This window comes from Neomonachus schauinslandi, chromosome 12, assembly GCF_002201575.2.
Source record: "Neomonachus schauinslandi chromosome 12, ASM220157v2, whole genome shotgun sequence".
NCBI classification, from domain to species: domain Eukaryota; kingdom Metazoa; phylum Chordata; class Mammalia; order Carnivora; family Phocidae; genus Neomonachus; species Neomonachus schauinslandi.
Genome location: NC_058414.1, coordinates 98,549,698 through 98,569,074, shown reverse-complemented (window position 1 = coordinate 98,569,074; position 19,377 = coordinate 98,549,698). Strand labels below are relative to the sequence as shown.

The 19,377-nt window shown below is 39.2% G+C and overlaps 1 protein-coding gene across 5 annotated transcripts in view; it reads left to right on the top strand.

Moving 5' to 3' along the window:
• The first annotated feature begins 1,921 nt into the window (after nucleotides 1-1,921).
• EZH2 (enhancer of zeste 2 polycomb repressive complex 2 subunit) overlaps nucleotides 1,922-19,377 on the top strand; it is a 39,666-nt gene continuing 22,210 nt past the window's right edge. For 2 of the 5 annotated variants that reach the window (XM_044920281.1, XM_044920280.1), the window contains exons 1-5: nucleotides 1,922-2,057; nucleotides 2,663-2,764; nucleotides 15,157-15,273; nucleotides 18,109-18,229; nucleotides 19,085-19,222. In XM_044920281.1, the coding sequence (XP_044776216.1) occupies nucleotides 1,941-2,057; nucleotides 2,663-2,764; nucleotides 15,157-15,273; nucleotides 18,109-18,229; nucleotides 19,085-19,222 (595 nt within the window). In that variant the 5' untranslated portion in view covers nucleotides 1,922-1,940. Of the gene's footprint in view, nucleotides 2,058-2,662; nucleotides 2,792-15,156; nucleotides 15,274-18,108; nucleotides 18,230-19,084; nucleotides 19,223-19,377 lie in introns of all 5 variants that reach the window. The other 3 variants (XM_021693050.2, XM_021693049.2, XM_021693048.2) reach the window with 2 other exon arrangements.

The window sequence follows — 19,377 nt, the reverse complement described above, 5'->3', positions numbered from 1 at the left end:
AACTAGCAGATATGAAAGCATATGATTACCACAGTTATTTCTTAAATAAAGCCCATTTTTTTCCTGACTTCGGTGTCTTTTTGGCCTACCTCACCATCTTCTGTCATCCTCACTTGTACTTTGCCTCAAAGATGGGGTCATCTTCCTGAGTCCAGTCTTACTGGGTCTGCCTTTGCTCCCAAAGGCAAGGTCACGCTTGGAACCTTCTCAGTTATCTCTGTGGCCTCATCCAACTGACTTAGCTCAAGTTCTGAAATCTCTTCATTCTTCTCATTCCCTCAGTGCTTGTAATTTGGGGTCTTCAGCTGGTTTGGTGTCCGTCTTTGTTATCTTGGCAGAGCCCCACCAGCTGTTCCCTGCTCATACCTTAGGGTCCCTTCTGTTCTTTCTTGGCCTTTGGAAATCCAGCTCAACTTTGAAGGTTGAGTTGTCACCTTTCCTGCCACTCCCTCCCCTGGACTTTTTCCTGTATGTCTCATACTGTATTTTCTTCTCTTCAGCTTGTTGGGTGGGACCTAAGCTCCACGAGGGCAAGTTCTGTGTCATTTATCTTTGTATATTCAGGGCCGGGTTCCTAGTAGTCGGTTATCCTGTGCTTATCTCGCCCCTCTTTCAGCCTGAGTAATCCACGAGGCTGCTTTCTTTGTCATTGGTGGGTGGGTATTCTGACAGAAAGTTAGCCACTGACCTCCGGCCTGTTTTCTCTAAATCTTGTCTCCTTAGGTGATTTCTCTGTGCCCAAGGGTTTTATGTGGACAGGTAAATGAAGCCCTGCTTAGTTACTGGCTATTCAAGCCAGAACACCATCCACTCCCATATTTAAGTCATCACCAAGTTTTCTCTTAAGTGACTCTTGAATTCCTTTACTTTCCTCATCACCAGTGTGGTGGGAGGTGGGAGAAGCTACCCTCCTCTCTTGTGGGAAGACTACTTCAGCCCTGTCTAACCCCCTCTGCTGCTCAGCGGCTCTTTCCAGAATGTCAGTCTCCCCCTTCCCTTTTATTTAAAAAATTCTGGCTTCCCTTTGTTCCTAGATAAATGAAAGCAAACATCCCTAATGTGGCACCACCTTTGCACCGTCTGACAGAGAAATGTCCTAATCTTTTGAAGGCACAAGTGTGATTTTAATACTTTGAGAAGCAGATGTTCTAGAAGAGGACACTTGTTTAGACTTAAAATGGGGACTACTCTGTCGGTTGACTTAGGCATCTGGGGGACTATAGGCTGTCCCCACATTTAAACATAATTGGTTCCTAGAGCCTGCAACTGAAGATAAGGCTGAAGAATTTACTTGGCACTTGCTGCATTTCTGGTTTGCTAGCCGAGAAACCCCTCATGTGAGTAAAGGTGTACAAGAGGCAGAAATACAGACTTCTCAGTGTTGACGGCGAGAAGCACGGTTAAAAGTGTGTTCCGGGGGACCGCTTTCATTTGTACATTTGTTGTACGTTGTACTATATATTTTTTACTTTATTGCTGCGTGTACATTTTTCTTTTTCACATTTCTCTTTTTCAGTTATGTTATTCATTTATGCCTGTACCTGCTGACTTAATGATGAAAAACTTAGAGTAACGTGTCTACATTTTTTTTTCCTCCAGAAGTGTGGATCTCATAGACTAAAAACTAGCTTGTTGTAGTATGCTTCCTTTCTGTAATGGGATCACATTTCCGTAAGACGGCTGCTTTTTAGGAGTGGAGAGCCTTTGTCAATAAAAATATCTTTTAAAAGTTGTATTCAATCAAAACTTAGACGGTGAACGAACTGTTTTACGGATGTAACCCTGCAGCCTGAGTGAGCACTCTTCTCGCACGTGTCACCGGCATCATGTACTGTTTCTTTTGTTGACTGTTAGTTTGCTGGGGATGAAAGCACAAGTGATCATATTCAGGCTGGTTAGATTAGTGATTTTAATATGAAACCATTGCTTTTAGAATAATCATGGGCCAGACTGGGAAGAAATCTGAGAAGGGACCGGTTTGTTGGCGCAAGCGTGTAAAATCAGAGTACATGCGACTGCGGCAGCTCAAGCGGTTCAGGCGGGCTGACGAAGTGAAGGTACAGCTTTTATCTTCTGTGGAGCGCACCCATGGTTAAGGTTAAGGATCGTCCCCCCCCTCCCCCCAAGATAAGTTTCAATTTGCAAGATAAGTCCATTTTCAGCCAAGATCATATTTGTAGTAAGATAAATGAAGGCTGGGAAACCCAGGGCCTTGATCTGTCTTAATTAACCTAAAGATGGTCCCAGGCACGGTATCGAGAATGGAAAGATTGTAATCTAATGGCTAGTCACTCTGCTTTGAAATCACTATCTTTTTAGTGTATCCTTTGTGTTGCACATGCAGATTGGGGACCCAAATATAAAGGGATGTGTTTCAGGGTTTTATGTTTCTAAAGTCATTGTGATTTTGTTTTTATATGATGTTAACAAAGAAAGGATGGAATGATTTTCTGGTCCCCGCCCACTCTTAATAAAATAATCCGTGTGGTGCTTTTGTGTTATTCGAATGTGGGAAACTACAGTTTAGTTTAAAATCTGTATGTGTTTGAAGGAATGCTCCTGTTATTTTTGAGAAATCACTAGATTTTAACCTGCGTTAGAGATACTATGAATTTTCTAACAATGAACAATTTCTCTTCTCCTCTCCTTCATTTTTTTAAAGAGTATGTTTAGTTCCAATCGTCAGAAAATTTTGGAAAGAACGGAAATCTTAAACCAAGAATGGAAGCAGCGAAGGATACAGCCTGTGCACATCCTGACTTCTGTGAGCTCATTGCGCGGGACCAGGGAGGTTGGTTAACTCACGCACTGTAGTAATTATCAGTGCATTCTGGTTTTTGCTGTTGCAATGTTGGTTGGTTATTGATAGGAAGTCATTTACCTCAGGATGTCCATCTTTTTATTGTTCTTTCTTTTTCATGTGCAACTATGAGTGGCTGCCTTAGGTAACCTACTAGTTACTCCTATACGAGAGCTGTAGTGTTTAGCATATATTTTCACTGTTACCAGGTAGGTGTGTAGATTTTTATAGGATTGTTGATTAAAAAAAACTGTTAAGTTAAATGCTCTTTAACGGCCTCATCAGATCACTGTTTAGAGCAAGGCTTTCTGACTCACAGTTTTTTTTCCTGCCCCTTAATATAAATTAGCTATGCTATAAGAAATGTTTCCTTTTCATTCATGTTCATGGACTATGAAAGTTTTTTATTATTTGAACGTTTTGTTCAAATTCTAAGGCTCTAAGAATTTTTAAATTCAATGTTGAGAGATCAGAAGTCCTTTTCTATAGCATTTTCTGAAGGAAGGTGATAGATCTTAATCCTATTTTCAAAAGAAGGCAATAAATGTATGGCAGGTTTTATAATTAAAAGACACATAAAACACAGTGGCAGTAAAATGAAAAGAAAATGGCAGAAGCCTGGGGCACCTGGATGGCTCAGTTGGTTAAGTGTCTGAGTCTTGATCTCAGCTCAGGTCTTGATCTCAGGGTTGTGAGTTCAAGCCCCTGCCCCCCCCCCCCCCCCCCGTGGGGGGCCTGTTAAAAAAAAAAAAAGAAAGAAAAGAAAGAAAATGGCAGAATCTGAAAAACGTATCGAACTGATCAGTAGGGTTTTGGGTAAAGCACTGCAGTGTAAGTACCTGTCTATACAGGAAAACACGACATAGGAGGTGGGATGCTGGTGGAAAGGGCACCCAAACAAGAACAAGGAAGGAAGTGATTCGGAGTGTACATCATACCACACAGTGGATGGTTGTTTCTTTGAGTGTCTAAACACAGGAAGCATCTAGACAGTGGGATCTATTCTAAAATAAGTTTTCAGTGAGGATGTGATACTTAACAAAAAATTGTAATAAGCAGTAATTGGCTAGCACATGAGACACGCTGGCCTTGGACTTGTCAGTCCTGTCACAGTAGCTTGGTCCTGTGATGACTGTGATCATGCTCTGGTGGTCTTGGTGGTGACACATGACTTGGAATGATTCTTAGTCATTTATTCATTTTGTCAGGTGACAGCTCTTTAAAGCTTGGGCTTGCAGTTGTGTAAATATGTATTCTATGCTGCTGACACCTTCTGCATCGTCTGGGACAGGTCAGGCCTACCTGGTAGAGGTAAATGACATTTCTACGCAAGTCAGAATGTTCTCAAAAGGGAGAAGGATGGGGCTTCTAAGTAATTCTTTGGAAAGTTTTGTCTGGTGACCTTTTGGAAATTTTGAGGGTAAAGGAAAAAGAAACCTTGTTTGTTCTCCCCGGAAGGATAGATCTTAGGGATGTGGAGAAGTAAGTAGGCACCCATGGAATACTTACTTTTTGCCCCCCATTTCGACTCTCAAAATGCTACTGAAAGCCCATCTTATAAGTAAAAGTTCACAGCAATAATGATTTCTGGCAATGTGCTGGGTACTCTGCACACATGAACCTCCTTTAATCTTTGTGATAGTTGTATTAGGCCTTTTTCTCCCCCTGGACGAGGACACTGGGCCTTGGAAGACTAGTCAGTTTGCTTGCTCCAGTGATCTGATGCGGGCCCAGAAGAGCACACTTTGCTCAGACACATTAGGGAATGAGTACAGTTCATTGTTGATGTACATAAACTTGAGTTGTTCATAATACAATTTTAAGGACAGTTCATTCAAATGAGTACTACTTGAATTTTGCTTTTAGTTTTGTCAAATGGAGATAAATGTAAAGATATCTAACTTTTTAACGTGACTTTATATGAGAAATAGTAAGAAGAAATGAGCATTGTAATAAAACAGAATTGTTTTCTAAACTTAGTACCCCATACAGATTGAGAAAAATCATTTTCACAAAATAGGAGGAAAGGACGGCAATCACCCCCTGCCTCAGGAACTCAGTTTTTGTTGCATGGAACTCTGACCTGGTCAAGGCTGTTAGTTTTTGAGCTACTCTTGATAGCTGATTCTGCTTCAAATGATTCATCTTTTACTTCCCCCACCCCCAACCCCCTTTAAAACCATTATCACTGACTTTTGGAAGCTGAGCGTTTATGCAGTTTGTGATAAGCTTTTTGGTGTTCTCACAATAAAAATAATAAAATTTGAGGACTGAAAAGGACTTTAATGATCTCTGTCTAATCTCCTTATTTTGTAGATGAGACTGTATCCCGTTTTATTTTTCTTCAGTTTGAGCATTCCCAGCTGTATGTCAGTTTCTTTTATATGCTTTAAAAGTTGGAGTCTGAAGTAGGTCAGAAGCAGGAGGATAAATAAAAGTTAGTGTGTTTTTGCAAAGACTTTCCTAGTAGTAGGCTTGGCAGAAGTTCAGACTGCAGTGTTGGTCCAAACACCTAAAGTCTGTGGCTTTCAACATTGGGAAGTGCTGTTATAACATTGTTTTAATTAACTGCTTATTTTTATAAGCCGATCCTTTGTAAGTGCTGTCTTCAGTTTAAATCCTTTGCGGCATGAGGACCGTTCAACGACAATTTTCAGTTTTTCACTCAGGTCTTCTACTTTAATCCCTTCTGTGCGTGTAAAGTAGATGTGCTCAGTTTTAAAATGACTGGTTTTTATCTAGGTTATTTTAGTGAAGAACGTCTGACAAAGGTCACACTCCCTGATCTAACGAAGTGGCCGCTGTAGACGCTGACTTCAGATCAAGGAGCCCTGCACTTGAACTTAGAGACCCCGTCTTCAGTATAGTGTTTTCTTAATATGTATTTCTAAGATACTTGTGGGTACTTATTTTTTGGTGTTGAGGTTACAGAACCTAATCAGTGTTGCTCATATAATTTTTATACAGAATGTGTCAATATTTTTCTTTTTAAAAATACTCCTGAATTCTTGAAGACAGTGGTGGTATGTTTTACATTTATTTCCTTTGCTCTTTAATCTCTTTAAGGAGGAGTCACCTTAAAAATGTCACTAAATGATGAGCACAGACCAAGGGATGCATACCTTATTGATAGAGTATGTGGCTGTTTTTAAAAACCATTGCTTCAAAACAAAACAAAACAAAACCCCAAAAAACCGTTGCTTCTAGTTGACTTTTGTTACTTTGTCTTACCAGTAAAAAACTTGATCTTCTCTAAGGCTTCGCATCGGTAGTCCTGTTCTTCAATGTGTCTGTTTTTCCAGTTTTAATGAAGAAACTGGTTTAGGAGTTAACTCTTGTAGTTCTTATGAGTGCATTTCTTTTTGTACATTTGTTCATTTCTTGCTAAAAACCAAATGGCACTTATTTTCATTGATCTTCATACCAAGATTTTTATTACCTGTGTGTATTATGACTGAAAGAGAGGCTTGCTCAAATTATGTCTGTCTTCTGGGCAAGTGGTATGATTGGTTTAGTAATTTAAAAATATCCTGCCAGTATGCATTTGTAGATTCCCAGGAGAATTTATGTTCTTGTAGGAATTTTGTGTCTTGTTTACTAATGAAAATAGAATTTTTAGTGTATATTTACATGTGGGGCTTCTTCAGGATGCCTAACACAGCAGGATCATTAGAAAGACATCATAGTCCTCGCATTTATGAAGAAGTAAAACATTTTTAATACATACAGGTTTGATCCTCCTAGTAATACTTGAAATGACTATGAGTTCATGATCTATCGTTTGATATTTGCAAATTTTTTGTGGGGGTGGTGGAGAGTCTTCTATCAAAATAACAATGTAAGTTACATGTTTGCAGTTTGGACTTACTATTTTTATTGAAGGAGAAGGCTAACATTGTCTCATTTACATGTAAACACTTGATTGCATTATTTATTGACTGGTAATGCACTTTCCTCAGTTAATTGTAAATAGAAATTTTTGTTACTATTTACAAAGAAAAAATGATACACTAGTGTACCCAGTATATAATTTAGTGCTCTTAAGTACACTCTCAACTTTCAATATAGTAACATGCTTTCTTTCCTTTGTAAATTTCAGGATTGTAGAACCAGTAGGTCTAGGTTCTCATGAGCCATTTGAGCAAATACGGCAGGGAGCAAGGTCATTTTTCTCATGTCTTAGAAATAGATGGATGGTTCTTAGTCTGAACACAGCCATCCTTTTTTTTTTTTTTTTTTAAAGATTTTATTTATTTATTCATGAGAGACAGAGAGAGAGAGACAGAGGCAGAGGGAGAAGCAGGCTCCCCGCGAAGCAGGGAGCCCAATGCGGGACTCGATCCCAGGACCCCAGGATCATGACCTGAGCCGAAGGCAGACACTTAACCGACTGAGCCACCCAGGCGTCCCCACAACCATCCTTTCTTGGTGCCTCAAGGAACTAGTTTCCATGTTGCTTACTGTAGCTCTTTGCCTTTCTTTAGCCTTTTATTGGTATTTATTTGGAGAGTTGAGTCCTGTGATAACTCTGCCCGTCCTTCCCACCCATACAACTTTTCTGATCACTGTAGCCTTAGCTTCCTCTCTGGCTTTCCTTAGGCTGAAATAGATGGAACGATTCTTACATGACCATAAAGGAGGACTTCCTTTTTTTTTTTTTTTTTTGAAAGGAACTAATGTAAATGATTTATGCTATTCCAAGAGGTCATTTAAAAAAAAGAAAGGTCACTTATGATGTTTGCATTTATATATCACTATCATATTAAATATATATCATATACTTAATGTCTGAGTTTAACTTAAGATTCTGTATCTGACATTCGGAAGGTGAATTTTTCACAGATGTCAGGTGTTTATTTTGTACACCTAATAAACCAGCAGAAGTTGCTTTCAATTTGCTGTTTTTCTTCTAGAACATTGTGTATATAGTTGGTGTTTTATATACACACATAGTCAGCTGTTTAACTGACTACAAAGATTAAGATCATTGATCAAGATCAAAGATCACTGATCTACAAAGATCAGTTCTTTTCCCAAAATGCAAAACCAAATTTTGACAGCTACTTTTAAGAACAGATTGAAGCATGAGAAATGCTTGTCTAGCCTGCTTTGTTAAATTGTTTATTGCTCTGAAGAAATAAAATTTTACTAGACCTAGAACTTCTGGGATAACATGGATTGACTTAAATTTACTGCTTAGGATTCTGCTTTATCTTAATAGATTTCATAAAAGAATATTATTGGAGTACCATTTTGGGAGGGTTGGACAGATTTCATGAGCTACCTTGTATTGATTGAGGCAGTTTTATACCAGGTCATGTGAATATCTGTCGGGTTAATGAAACTTCAGTCGTTCTCTCTGACGAAAGGCCACTGCAGAATGACTCTTGAGAATTCAGATTACACTGAAATACATGAAACAGAAGGCAGAAGTTCCTGTAGTCCAACCTCTGTGATTTTTAATCTTCCTCATCTCTTTTTCTACATATAACGTATTAGTAATAATAAAATATATTGTATTTGAAAAGGTTACTGCCCAGATAAAATGTGCCTGCCAATTTGGGCCATCACTTAAAAAAAAATTTTTTTTTAAAGATTTCATTTATTTATTTGAGAGAGAGAGCACATTCGAGAGGGGGGGAGGGTCACAGGGAGAAGCAGACGTCCCTGCTGAGCAGGGAGCCGGATGCAGAACTCGATCCCGGGACTCCAGGATCATGACCTGAGCCGAAGGCAGTCGCTCAACCAACTGAGCCATCCAGGTGTCCCCCCCAATTTTTTTTTTTTTTTTTTTTGAGTATAGTTTACACACCCTGTTACATTAGTTTCAGGTGTAGGACATAGTGATTCAACTTCTCTGCACCTCATGCTGTGCTCACCACCAGTGTGGCCACCATCTGTCACCGTACACTGTACCCGTACAATTGGTAATGTTCCCTAGGCTGTGCCTTTTATTTTTTTTTAATTAGTTTATTTATTAGAGAGCACGTTGGGAGCAAGAGAGCGTGTGGGGGGAGGGGCAGAGAGAATCTCAAGAATATTCCCTGTTGAGTGCAGAGGTCAAAGGGGCTTGAGCCCTCGACCCTGAGATCATGACCCTAAGATCATGACCTGAGCCGAAACCAAGCGTCGGCTGCTCAACCAACTGAGCCACCCAGGTGCCCCTGCTGTGCCTTCTATTCCTGTGACTTAGTCATTCCCTAACTGGAAACTGTCTCACTGTCCTCCCCCATTTTGCCCATCTCCCCACCCTCTGCATTTTGGGCCATCACTCTACAATGTCTTTCCAGGTCCTCAGTCTCTAAGAATGCAGTGTTTGATACTGTGAATATACTACTGCCCTGTTCTTAATAGATGAACATTTAGGTTTTTATTTTTTTACTTTTGCAATTAGTATTTTGGTCAGTACCCTTCATCTACATCTTTGTATCTTTGAGTAATTTTGTAGGAGGAGTTCCTAGAAATAAAATAACTTGGTCAAGAGGATATGCATATTTAAATTTCTATGGCTGTCACCACGGTGTTGCCTGAAAAGATTTTCCATCTATACCCCACCACCTGTTTATAGTAGTGTCTGTCTGTCTCTGTTCCCAACGCATAATATCAGTCTTCTGGATCTTTGTCAGTGTGATAGGTAAAAAGTTATTAGTTTGTTTGCTTTTTATTACTTATTCAATGAGGTTAAGTTTCTGTTGTTTGTTTATATTTCATAATTGGCTGTTAGGGTGTTGGATCTGTTAAAATTAAGTTGGACTGTTTCTTAGGGTTTTTAAGGACTTTTGTATATTTATTAAATACTCCTTTTTAAATCATGTTTTACAGATTTCCCCCGCCTCCCCCCCCAACATTTTGATGTTATTTCTGGTATATTTTGATTTATAGAAGTTTTAAATGTTTATATAGTCAAATTAGAATTTCTTTTGATTTCTGTGTTTCTAAAGGCTTAAAATGTAAAGATTATATAAATTACCTCTCCATCTTTCCGTTTAGTTGTTTTCACTTACCAGGAATTTCCTTTGGTATAAACAATGAGTGGGGATTTGGTTTTTAGTATTTTTCTATTTAGCTTTCCATTGTTGCAACACTACTTAGTAGATAGTCCGTGAACAATCAAAAAGCAGTTATAAATCTTTATTGCAAAAATCAGCAGGCTTGGCTGACCTGATTGGTGGTCCCCGATCTACCCTCTGAGCAGATCTAGCCCCTGAGCCCGGACTTCGTGCTTCTCAGCGGCCATGGCCTGGTGCCAGTGTTGGCCCTCTCCACGGTAATTTGCTGCTGCCCCGTAGCTTTCAGCCCCACACCCACTCCTGGAAGCTTCAGAACGAGCGTGCTGCCGTGATTTATGGAAACCAGGGGCTTCAGTAGTACTCGGTCTGCCATTTCTTAGTGTGTGGTTTTTTTTTTTTAAGGGACAGAAATGATCTTATTTCCCACTCATAGGACTGTTCTTGAATTCGGTATTTGAGTTTGCACAGCTCCAGTTAGCTGCTTCATGTGCCTTTTGGGTGTTCTGTAGTTTTACCAAAACGTACGTATTGGCTATTGTTCAGTTTCTGGTTTCCAGTTACTTCAGCAAAACTGGAGTTTGTAGCAAAACTGCAGATTATGGGGAGTGATTTAATACAGCCCCTTCTGACCCCAGACTGCGTTGGGTTTTCCCTGTGCATTGGGTTTTAATAGGATTAACTAGGTTGATATATTTATGGTTGCTTTCATTCGGGATTAGGCTTTTCAAATTAGGATTCAGGGAAGAGTTTTAAGGGTCTAAACTTCCTGAAATTGCATTGCAAATGTTCTGTGTTCTATGTTAAATGCGTGTGAGCGCGCATTTCTTCTGAAAAGAGATGTAAGAACTGACACTTAGAGGATGCTATCTTTCTGTAATGCTTAAGTGAACTCAGAAGCAAGAGCCCTATGTTGCAGGTAGAGAGGTTCTTCCGCCAATCCGGGATGGCTCTATAACATATTTGACAACAAAAGTGGACATAATTTACAATCTGGTTATGAGCCACTCTTTGATTCCTTAGCCCCAGCACCCTTGATTAGCTGCTTGTAGGAATATGTCTGTGTCAAGATTGAGGAATTTTTCTTCCCGCTGCTTATTTCTGACCCTCTGCCACTGGAACCTCTCGTGTCTTGTACTCCCCCCTCCTCCCGATCAGCCTCCGAGACCTGGTTGGGGACTCATTCTGTCTAGCTTCTCTTGATCCAAAGTTGGTATTTACTCATCCCAGTTTTTTTCTTTAGGACTTCTTTGCATAAAAGCAGTCTGAAATTAAATTATACACACTATCATTTTCACCAGAAGGGCTAGCTTAAGATTTGGGTGTGTTATCTTTTCTGTGCTGTGATTTTGAAGAATAGAGGCAGTTTCAGAAATGATCCTCTGCTTTTCTCTAGAGTCCGGGTGGCAGTTGATGCCTTACCCCCTTAGATGTCAGATGGTTCCTTACTGTTTTTACTTGGAAAGGCTGAAGGATGTTAGACAATATCAACAGTTCATTGTGTCTCTGGCATGAATTAAATGGATCAACTAGTATCCAAGAATATTTTTAACTTGGCTAACTGACTGTATTTTTTTCCCCCCACTATACGGAAGTTGGACTTCACGCTTCTGATGTTTAAAGATTGTTCAGAGACCAGATAGCCATGGCTATTTTCCTTTGGGATGTCCCACTGTAAAATGGGGAGTCATATCGACCTCATAGGGTAGTGGTGGATTTTAAAGAAGTTAACTTTGGTAAAATCTCTAGCACAGTGCTTGGCACATAGTAGGGTGTCTTAATTTCTTTCCCTTCCCTGCAGGCCATTCACCTGCTCTTCCCTCTACGATTTTCCATAACACAGTTTTTACTTGGAACCAGCCTTCTGCCAAGAGTCTCAGTTTGGTTGTGTACTCCTCCAACTACTATTTTTGGCTTGACTTCCCTCTCCAGCTCCCAGTGGTCCAGCCACACAGTCGCCTATTGTACCAGCTGGTTGATGTAAGTCTATCCATCCTCAGAGGAACCTGGTCACTTACCAGTAAGCTGTGTTTCTCTGAAAATGTAGCATCCTTGATAACTAATAGTTTTTTTTTTTCCCTTCTTTACCATTGATGATGAATCACCTATGATAACTTCCTTGTGTGATCCTCAAGTAGGAACGAGAATTGGAGAATTCTGTTTGTTGATGTAGGTCTCCTAGTGAGTTCCTGAGTCCAGGACACTTGACCGATCAGGTAAAATGCTTTGGAGACCCATGAGGTCAAAACCCTTTTCAATATTCTGAATGATATGAGACTTAATTACATAAACTGTCAAGGATGATACATTTTCAAAGAAAAAAAAGTTACTGGTAAGTAACTGGAATTTTTTGAGTAATTTTCCTGTTAAGTCAATAAATAAGAATTCCCAAACTTGTTTTACCAACAAATGCTTTTGCATTTGAATATTATTTCATAAATGAAAGGAATATGGTTATTAGTTAAGGTTAATAGTTAAGGAATGGGTTAGGTTTCTAGAGATACTATATAGATAATGAGGTGGGTATAGGCCTGCGATTTTCTAAGTAGGTGCTCTCTTAGCTTAAAGAGAAATTGGAGTGAAATCTCCATTAGGCAAAATCAGCAAATGCAGTCTGTTCATTCCAGAAACATTTTTTGAGTGCCTACTCTTTTTTGAGACACTGTGCTGAGTATAATTGTGAGACAGAGAAAAACCACACTGTCTCAGCTGCTTTTGCCCTCAGAGAGCTGATTTCTGGCCCCTTGGTGACTCTCATAGGCTCAGGGTTGAGATGATGGGATCTGACGGAGGTGCCGGGTTGGGAGGTGGTACCTAGTGCTGCAGCCTTTGCTATCTTATTTTTGTGCTTCTCTAAGTTCTTTCTGTTGAGGGGAAAAATCAGCGGACCTCATTCAGTAGATTCAGAGCATTTTCTACATCCTTAGAGCAAACAGATGAAGCAAAGTCCCTCCTGTTTGGTAGTTGAATGGAATATTAAGCTGTCTAGCCTTAAGTATGACCTTGGGTTCAGATGTTAAGTAAAGCAGGTGGGTAAGTTAGAGTTGGAGAGGCAACATGCTGCCCTCACCCCCTCAAGCTCTAAAGGAGGCTAATCTTCAGAATTAAAGCCACAGTATTAATTTACTTCCCTCCAACTGTAAAACAAAACCCCAAAACTCTAATTTTTTTGGTAAGAAATTACAATTACTTTGAACTTAAAATTCCTGGACAGTGTATAATACTTGATTCAGTAATTAGGAGCACTCCTGGCCCCACAGTGAGGCAGTTAGGTAGGGAGGAGCAGAGGTGCCTTGGTAGTAGGAGGACTAAGAGGGGGCCTGGGGGAGAGGGCGTCTCCGGCAGGCGGCAGCCCGGGCCCGCTTGTGCTTGGTCTCTGACCCTGCGAGCATCTCGAGGGCAGGAGGGCAGCACAGAGAGGAGGCGCGTGGGTGCCGGAGTCAGACTTAGGCTTCCATCCTGGCTTGGTAACTTTCTACCTTTCTGACTAGGCAAGTTATTTAACTTCCGTGAGCCTCAGTCTCCTCCTCATTTGTGAGGTTGTGACGCTGGAGGCCGAGAGGAGCAGTGGCTAAGATGACGTATCCAAAGCACTTAGCACAGTGCCTGCAACATAGTACGTGCTCAATAAATGTTAACTGCTATTATGATTGGGTTATTGGACGGATGGATGAAGAACTGTATCAGAGACCAGAGCGCCGAATAGGGAGGGATGGTGGCTCTGGAGTATTAGTGAACTGTTCATACCTTCTCGTTTACTTGAGCTATGAGCTTTCTAGTAGTAGTATCTTTATCTCGACCCTTCTGGAAAGCAAATTAATGGATTAATCACTGTCACAGTTCTTTCTAACAACTCTTACCTTTAAACCTTCACTTCCACCAGGAAGGAACTATTTTGTGCTGCAGTGACTGTGACCATTGCAAGATTATCCCCCTGGCCTGATGAGACACTGAGGGCCAGGTGTGGCCTGTAAGCCAGAGATTCTTACTGTAATTTCACCAAATCTAGTCCTGCTATTTTTGAGACCTCTCAAATAAAAATTAAACATTTAATAAATATGCGTGTGTCTATATATGATTTTTTGTTTCATTTTACTCCTTCAATTCTTCTTTTTGCTCTATTTTCACTGATTGTAGATTAGGAATATATGTCCAAGGGTATTTTTGAGAAGGTTCTTGGAAGCCTGATAATTAGGTAATGGTCCTCTTTAAGAAAAGCTGGATTCCTAGATAAGATAGAAAGTGCTGTGGTCATTTGGGCACAGATTTTTACCGTATTTCATAGAATCAAAGATGCAAAATTTTGAACATTTTAACATCTGAAGCTGGAATGCATCTTTAGAATTGCTGTGATAAGAACACATTATGTTACAGTTTAACTGGCAACATTATTTTCTCACTGATACAGAAAGTAATGGAATGCCTTGAAATTGAGGTCATCACGGGTTGGATGAAATACGGTATTTCAAGAGAGTAGATGCACTTAAACATTCTAGAGATACGGTATCGTGGCCGTTTGTGTAGTGGGCAAGAGCAGAGGCTCCAGAGTCAGACTTTCTTTCTGGGTTTAAATTCTAGCCCTGTCTAATGTGTGACTTTGGGCCAGTTACTTACCTTTTTTTCACCTGAGTTTTTCTCACCTGTAAAATGGGGGCTAAGAATTAGTCCTCATCTTACAAGTGTTGTCATGGGGACAAAATATGGTAAGACATGTAATGTGTTTAAAATAGTGCCTCGCACATAGAAAGTGCTTAATAATATTAGCTATTATTATTAATTTAGAGATTATACTTTTGCAGAGTGGATATGAACTTCTTTTGTTGTGATTGAAACTCAGATCTGTTATTACCCTTCATCTTTGTTTATCATCTGGTAATATCAGCAAATGATGCTTGGGTTTTTTAAAAGGAAAGATAAAGATAAGAAAGTTGAACCTAACAGTTTCCATATTCTTACTAAGCGAGATTTAAGAGGCATATTTGTTATATATAATATTATTACATGTGGTTGAGATATAAAAAAATTAAGCATCGAGCTAGGAAATTTATAGTGAGTTAACCCGAGACTAGCAAATGCTGTTTTTGATTCTGATTGATACTGGTAAGTATGGGAAGGGTTCTTGGAAGCTTTTGAAAATTTGCAAAATCTGAAGCATTTTTTTCACCCTACTAAGTAAAAGAAAGTAAGAAGGAGAGAATCCCTCATGGTTTTTAGGTACCTTGTTGTGTCATTAGGTTAAGGAATTTCCTTTTCAAAATTATCTAAGTGGGCAGTGTCCCTTTATAATATGTTGACAGCTTAAGGTTGTCCTTTAATTCTTATGAGTCAATTTTATTTTTTCTGTTCTAGTGTTCAGTGACCAGTGACTTGGATTTTCCAACACAAGTCATCCCATTAAAGACTCTGAATGCTGTTGCTTCAGTACCCATAATGTATTCTTGGTCTCCCCTACAGCAGAATTTTATGGTATGTAACTCATGTGTCATCTGCTTACTTGATAATCACTTATTTTAAATAAAACACAATTTTCTTTTCAAGGTGAATCAAGAATAATATAAGTAAAAAACGTTACCAAAATGATAACACTCAGTGATTTTTTTTTTTTTTAACCGATATATATTTTTTCATAAGCCTTTGTGGTGTTGCTCTTTTTCTATTCTTTCCTAGTTAAAGTATTCTCTAAAGGAAAAGTGTTAAGCAGAAATCCTACCTGGGATTAAAAATATGTTTAAAAGATGAAACGTATAGTTCTTATGCTTGAAAAAGTCGGTCAGTATTCTGTAATTTCAGTTGATTTAGAGGTTTTGTTAATTGAGAACTTTTTACTGAAACGGTTTTAGGCAGCATGTTATTAAATGATAATGTACATTATGAAATATTCTAAGGGCTTATAAAACACAAACTTCATCATATTTCCACAGATAACACTAGCCCAATAGCTTTTGTAATGAAATGCTGGTATTTAATTCTTTATAGAGGTAGGATGAAGGAAGATAAAACGAGAGAAATTTGAGTGTGCATTCTTGGCCTGTGTTAAGTAAAAAATACACAGTTTTATTATTGATATGTAAAATAAGTAAAAATGTTGATAGAAGTCCTTGGTGAGTGTACTTTAGAGAATTGCTTACTAGATTTTTTTTTTTTTTTTTAAGTAGGCTCCATGCCCAGCATGGGGCTTGAACTCACAACCCTGAGATCAATAGTCATGTGCTCGACCAACTTGAGCCAGCCTAGGGTTTGTTTTTTTTTTTTTTTTAAGATTTTATTTACTTATTTGACAGAGAGAGAGATAGCGAGAGCAGGAACACAAGCAGGGGGAGTGGGAGGGAGCCCGATGCGGGACTCGATCCCAGGACCCTGGAATCATGACCTGAGCCGAAGGCAGACGCTTAACGACTGAGACACCCAGGTGCCCCCTAGATTTTTTTTTTTAAAGATGTTTCTTTCTTAAAAGATTTTATTTATTTGAGAGAGAGAGAGAGAGAGAGAGACCACGAGTGGGGAGGTTCAGGCGGAGAGGGAGAAACTGACTCCCTGCTGAGCAGGGAGCCCAACACAGGATTCGATCCCAACACCCTGAGATCATGACCTGAGCCGAAGACAGACAGACGTTTTACCTACTGAGCCACCCAGGCGCCCCTTAAAAGATGTTTCTAATGTCTTTAGTAACTTAAAGATTTTACAGTGGGAGATTAAAGATAAACTTCAGATGCTCTTCTGTAATTGCCTCGTGTATTTACGACTTCGTGCAAAAACATTTAGTTTAAGAATTATATTGCAAGAGCTTATGGGAGATTTCATTATTTTTGTAGACTAAAATTCTGAAAGGATATAGTGTTTAAAGTTGTCAGTATTATTTAGAATTACCCATGGGTTTTGCTGGTCACTGTCTTTATTATGGTTAGGATATGTTTTGGGGAGCAAAGCTTACATGATATAGTTAGGAAGACAGAGTAGCCAATTGTGACTTAATTTTGGCTTTTATCCAAAAAAATTAACACTCCTAGTTTAAATGGTATTAATGAAAGTGAGATGTGGTGCAAACTGGACTCTTTAGTTGTATGTAAGTTTGGTTCTGGATAGATCAGTGCATTAAAATTTTAATTTATATCCCTTATGTACTTTCTCTCCCAGTTTCCCTTTTCCCTGTTTGTCTGAGATTTTGTTGTCTTTCTGAACTTTGCAGTTGTCCTAAATTTGTTATCTGGGGATTAGTTGAGATTTTCTCCTTGTCTTCGTTTTTCCCGCCTGCTCTTATGTGGTGGTCCCCTGTGTGTCTCGTGGCCTTTTCCTGGTGTATTCTTCGCTGTTGCGCGTGCTTCCCACCTGAGGCTCCTACACTGGCTGCAGCTGCCATGTCCTCTCCTCTTAGCCAGGCCACTCTGTTTATCAGAATTATCCTTCTAAAATTCTCTCTTTAACCCAAAGGCAGACCTGTCCTCACTTTATTCTCTTTAAATATGGGCTTCAGAACTCTCTAGTCTTGATCTAGCATTCCTGTCTTTTTTATCCTTCGTTGAAGAGTCTCTCCCTCCCATGCGTGTCTGCTTCCAGTCCCTTGTGTTCTTAGGTTCTCCCTTCTCCTGAACTTTTCTTGGATTGGCTCTCCTTGCTAAGTTAGCGCCTTCTTTTTCCCCTATTGTCTTCCAAACCTTCATAAACTCATATCTCATCTTGCTTAGCGTGATCAATTTGGATAGGCATCTTGTTCCTCTCAGCATTGAAATACTGTATGTAATTGTAGAATGTTCTTATTTTATGTATAAGAGCAGATCTGTTTGGCATAAGCTTTACAATACTCTGTTTTACAACCCCTAGATTTTTATTAGATTGAAGGTCTCTGAAGAGCTAGACCATCAGGTGAAGTTTAGAAATCCTTATATTTATTATATTCTATTGTACGGCTGTTTTAAGTGGTTTCGATAAACCATATTTCATCAATTCTAAGACACTGGGTGTGTCTTAAAATTGATTGGTTCATGTGGTAATACGCAATACTTTTTCCTTTCTTGAGGTGCATAAAATAATGGTAAGTTTAAATGATTGATGACATGTTAGATTAGGTGAATAGGGTATTTTTTCTTAATTTTTTCCCCCTAGAAACAGTTTGATTTCTGAGATAATTCTTATTGGTGGGAGGGGTCTTTATATTTTAGAGTTTGCTGTCTATTTAGTTTAGATCTGGAGAACTGGGTAGAGACATCTACCTAGGAAAAAAATAGTATTTTATATTACATTGATTTAAAAAATATTTTGATATTTAGGATAAGCCTGCTTTTAAAATGTATTTTTTATTTTTAGGTGGAAGATGAAACTGTTTTACATAACATTCCTTACATGGGGGATGAAGTTTTAGACCAGGATGGGACTTTCATTGAAGAACTAATAAAAAATTATGATGGAAAAGTACATGGGGATAGAGGTGAGCCCTGTATTTATTCGCTTGGAAAAAAGTGCCAAAGAATTGAGAGATACTTTGAATTTTTTAAGCATAGGTATGAAAAAGATTTTTTTTTTTTAACATCAAAAGTAAGTTTTTTGCTGGACTGGCCTGGGCCTGTTTTCAAGCCTAAACATTTTAATGTTTTCCGTAACTACTTTTAAATTGAAGAATTCATTTTTGCTATTTGAAAATGATGCATAGTTGGTTATAACACATTATAATGCCAGTAACATGTAAATTAAATAGAGTTGTTTGGGTGTTTGTAGATTTTAAGATTCCTTCACAGTAAGATTAGGGTCAGGGCCCTGCCCTGTGATGCATGGGCCCCAGAAGGCCCTGTGCTCAGAAGGGCGCCCCACTTAGCTGCCAGAAGGCCCTGTGCTCAGAAGGACGCCCTACTTAGCTGCCACAGGACCTGCACTTCAGCCACTGCATCTGTGGCTTCTGTGTTTCCTGTCCCAGAGACCCCGACAAGGTGTCCGGCAGCACAGTGGCTTGTGTAACATCATCACTGTCCCTTCTCTTGGGAAGCGCTGTTGGGAGGAGGCTGAGGCCACAGTTAGTTTCTAGTGAATTAGGTTCGAGCAGTGGGCACTGGAAACTTATGGGCGAGGCTGTAATTAAAGAGAAAGTGACAGGTGTTGAAGATAAAGTCTTTCTAACTTTGCCTCAGGCCAGTCTTGAAAATGATCTCCCGCCTCATTTTAACCTTGATGTTCTAGTGCTCATTAATAGGCCCTGGCTGTTTCTTCCAGGTTAGAAAAGGCATATGTAAACTTTTGTCATCACCACTTCCCTCTGTGTATTTCTGATATTTGACTTGATGAATTTCAGAATGTGGGTTTATAAATGATGAAATTTTTGTGGAGTTGGTGAATGCTCTTGGTCAGTACAATGATGATGATGATGATGATGGAGATGATCCTGATGAAAGAGAAGAAAAACAGAAAGATCTAGAGGAGAACAGAGATGGTATGTCTGTTTATTAGGTTTGTGTGTAGTCACGACAGCATTTTTCAAAAACTAATAAAGTACAAACAGATATTAATTCCTCCTTTCTCTTTTCTTTTCTGAAATATCATATCGATAGTAATAGAATCAAAAATGAGAATATCTTTTGTAACATT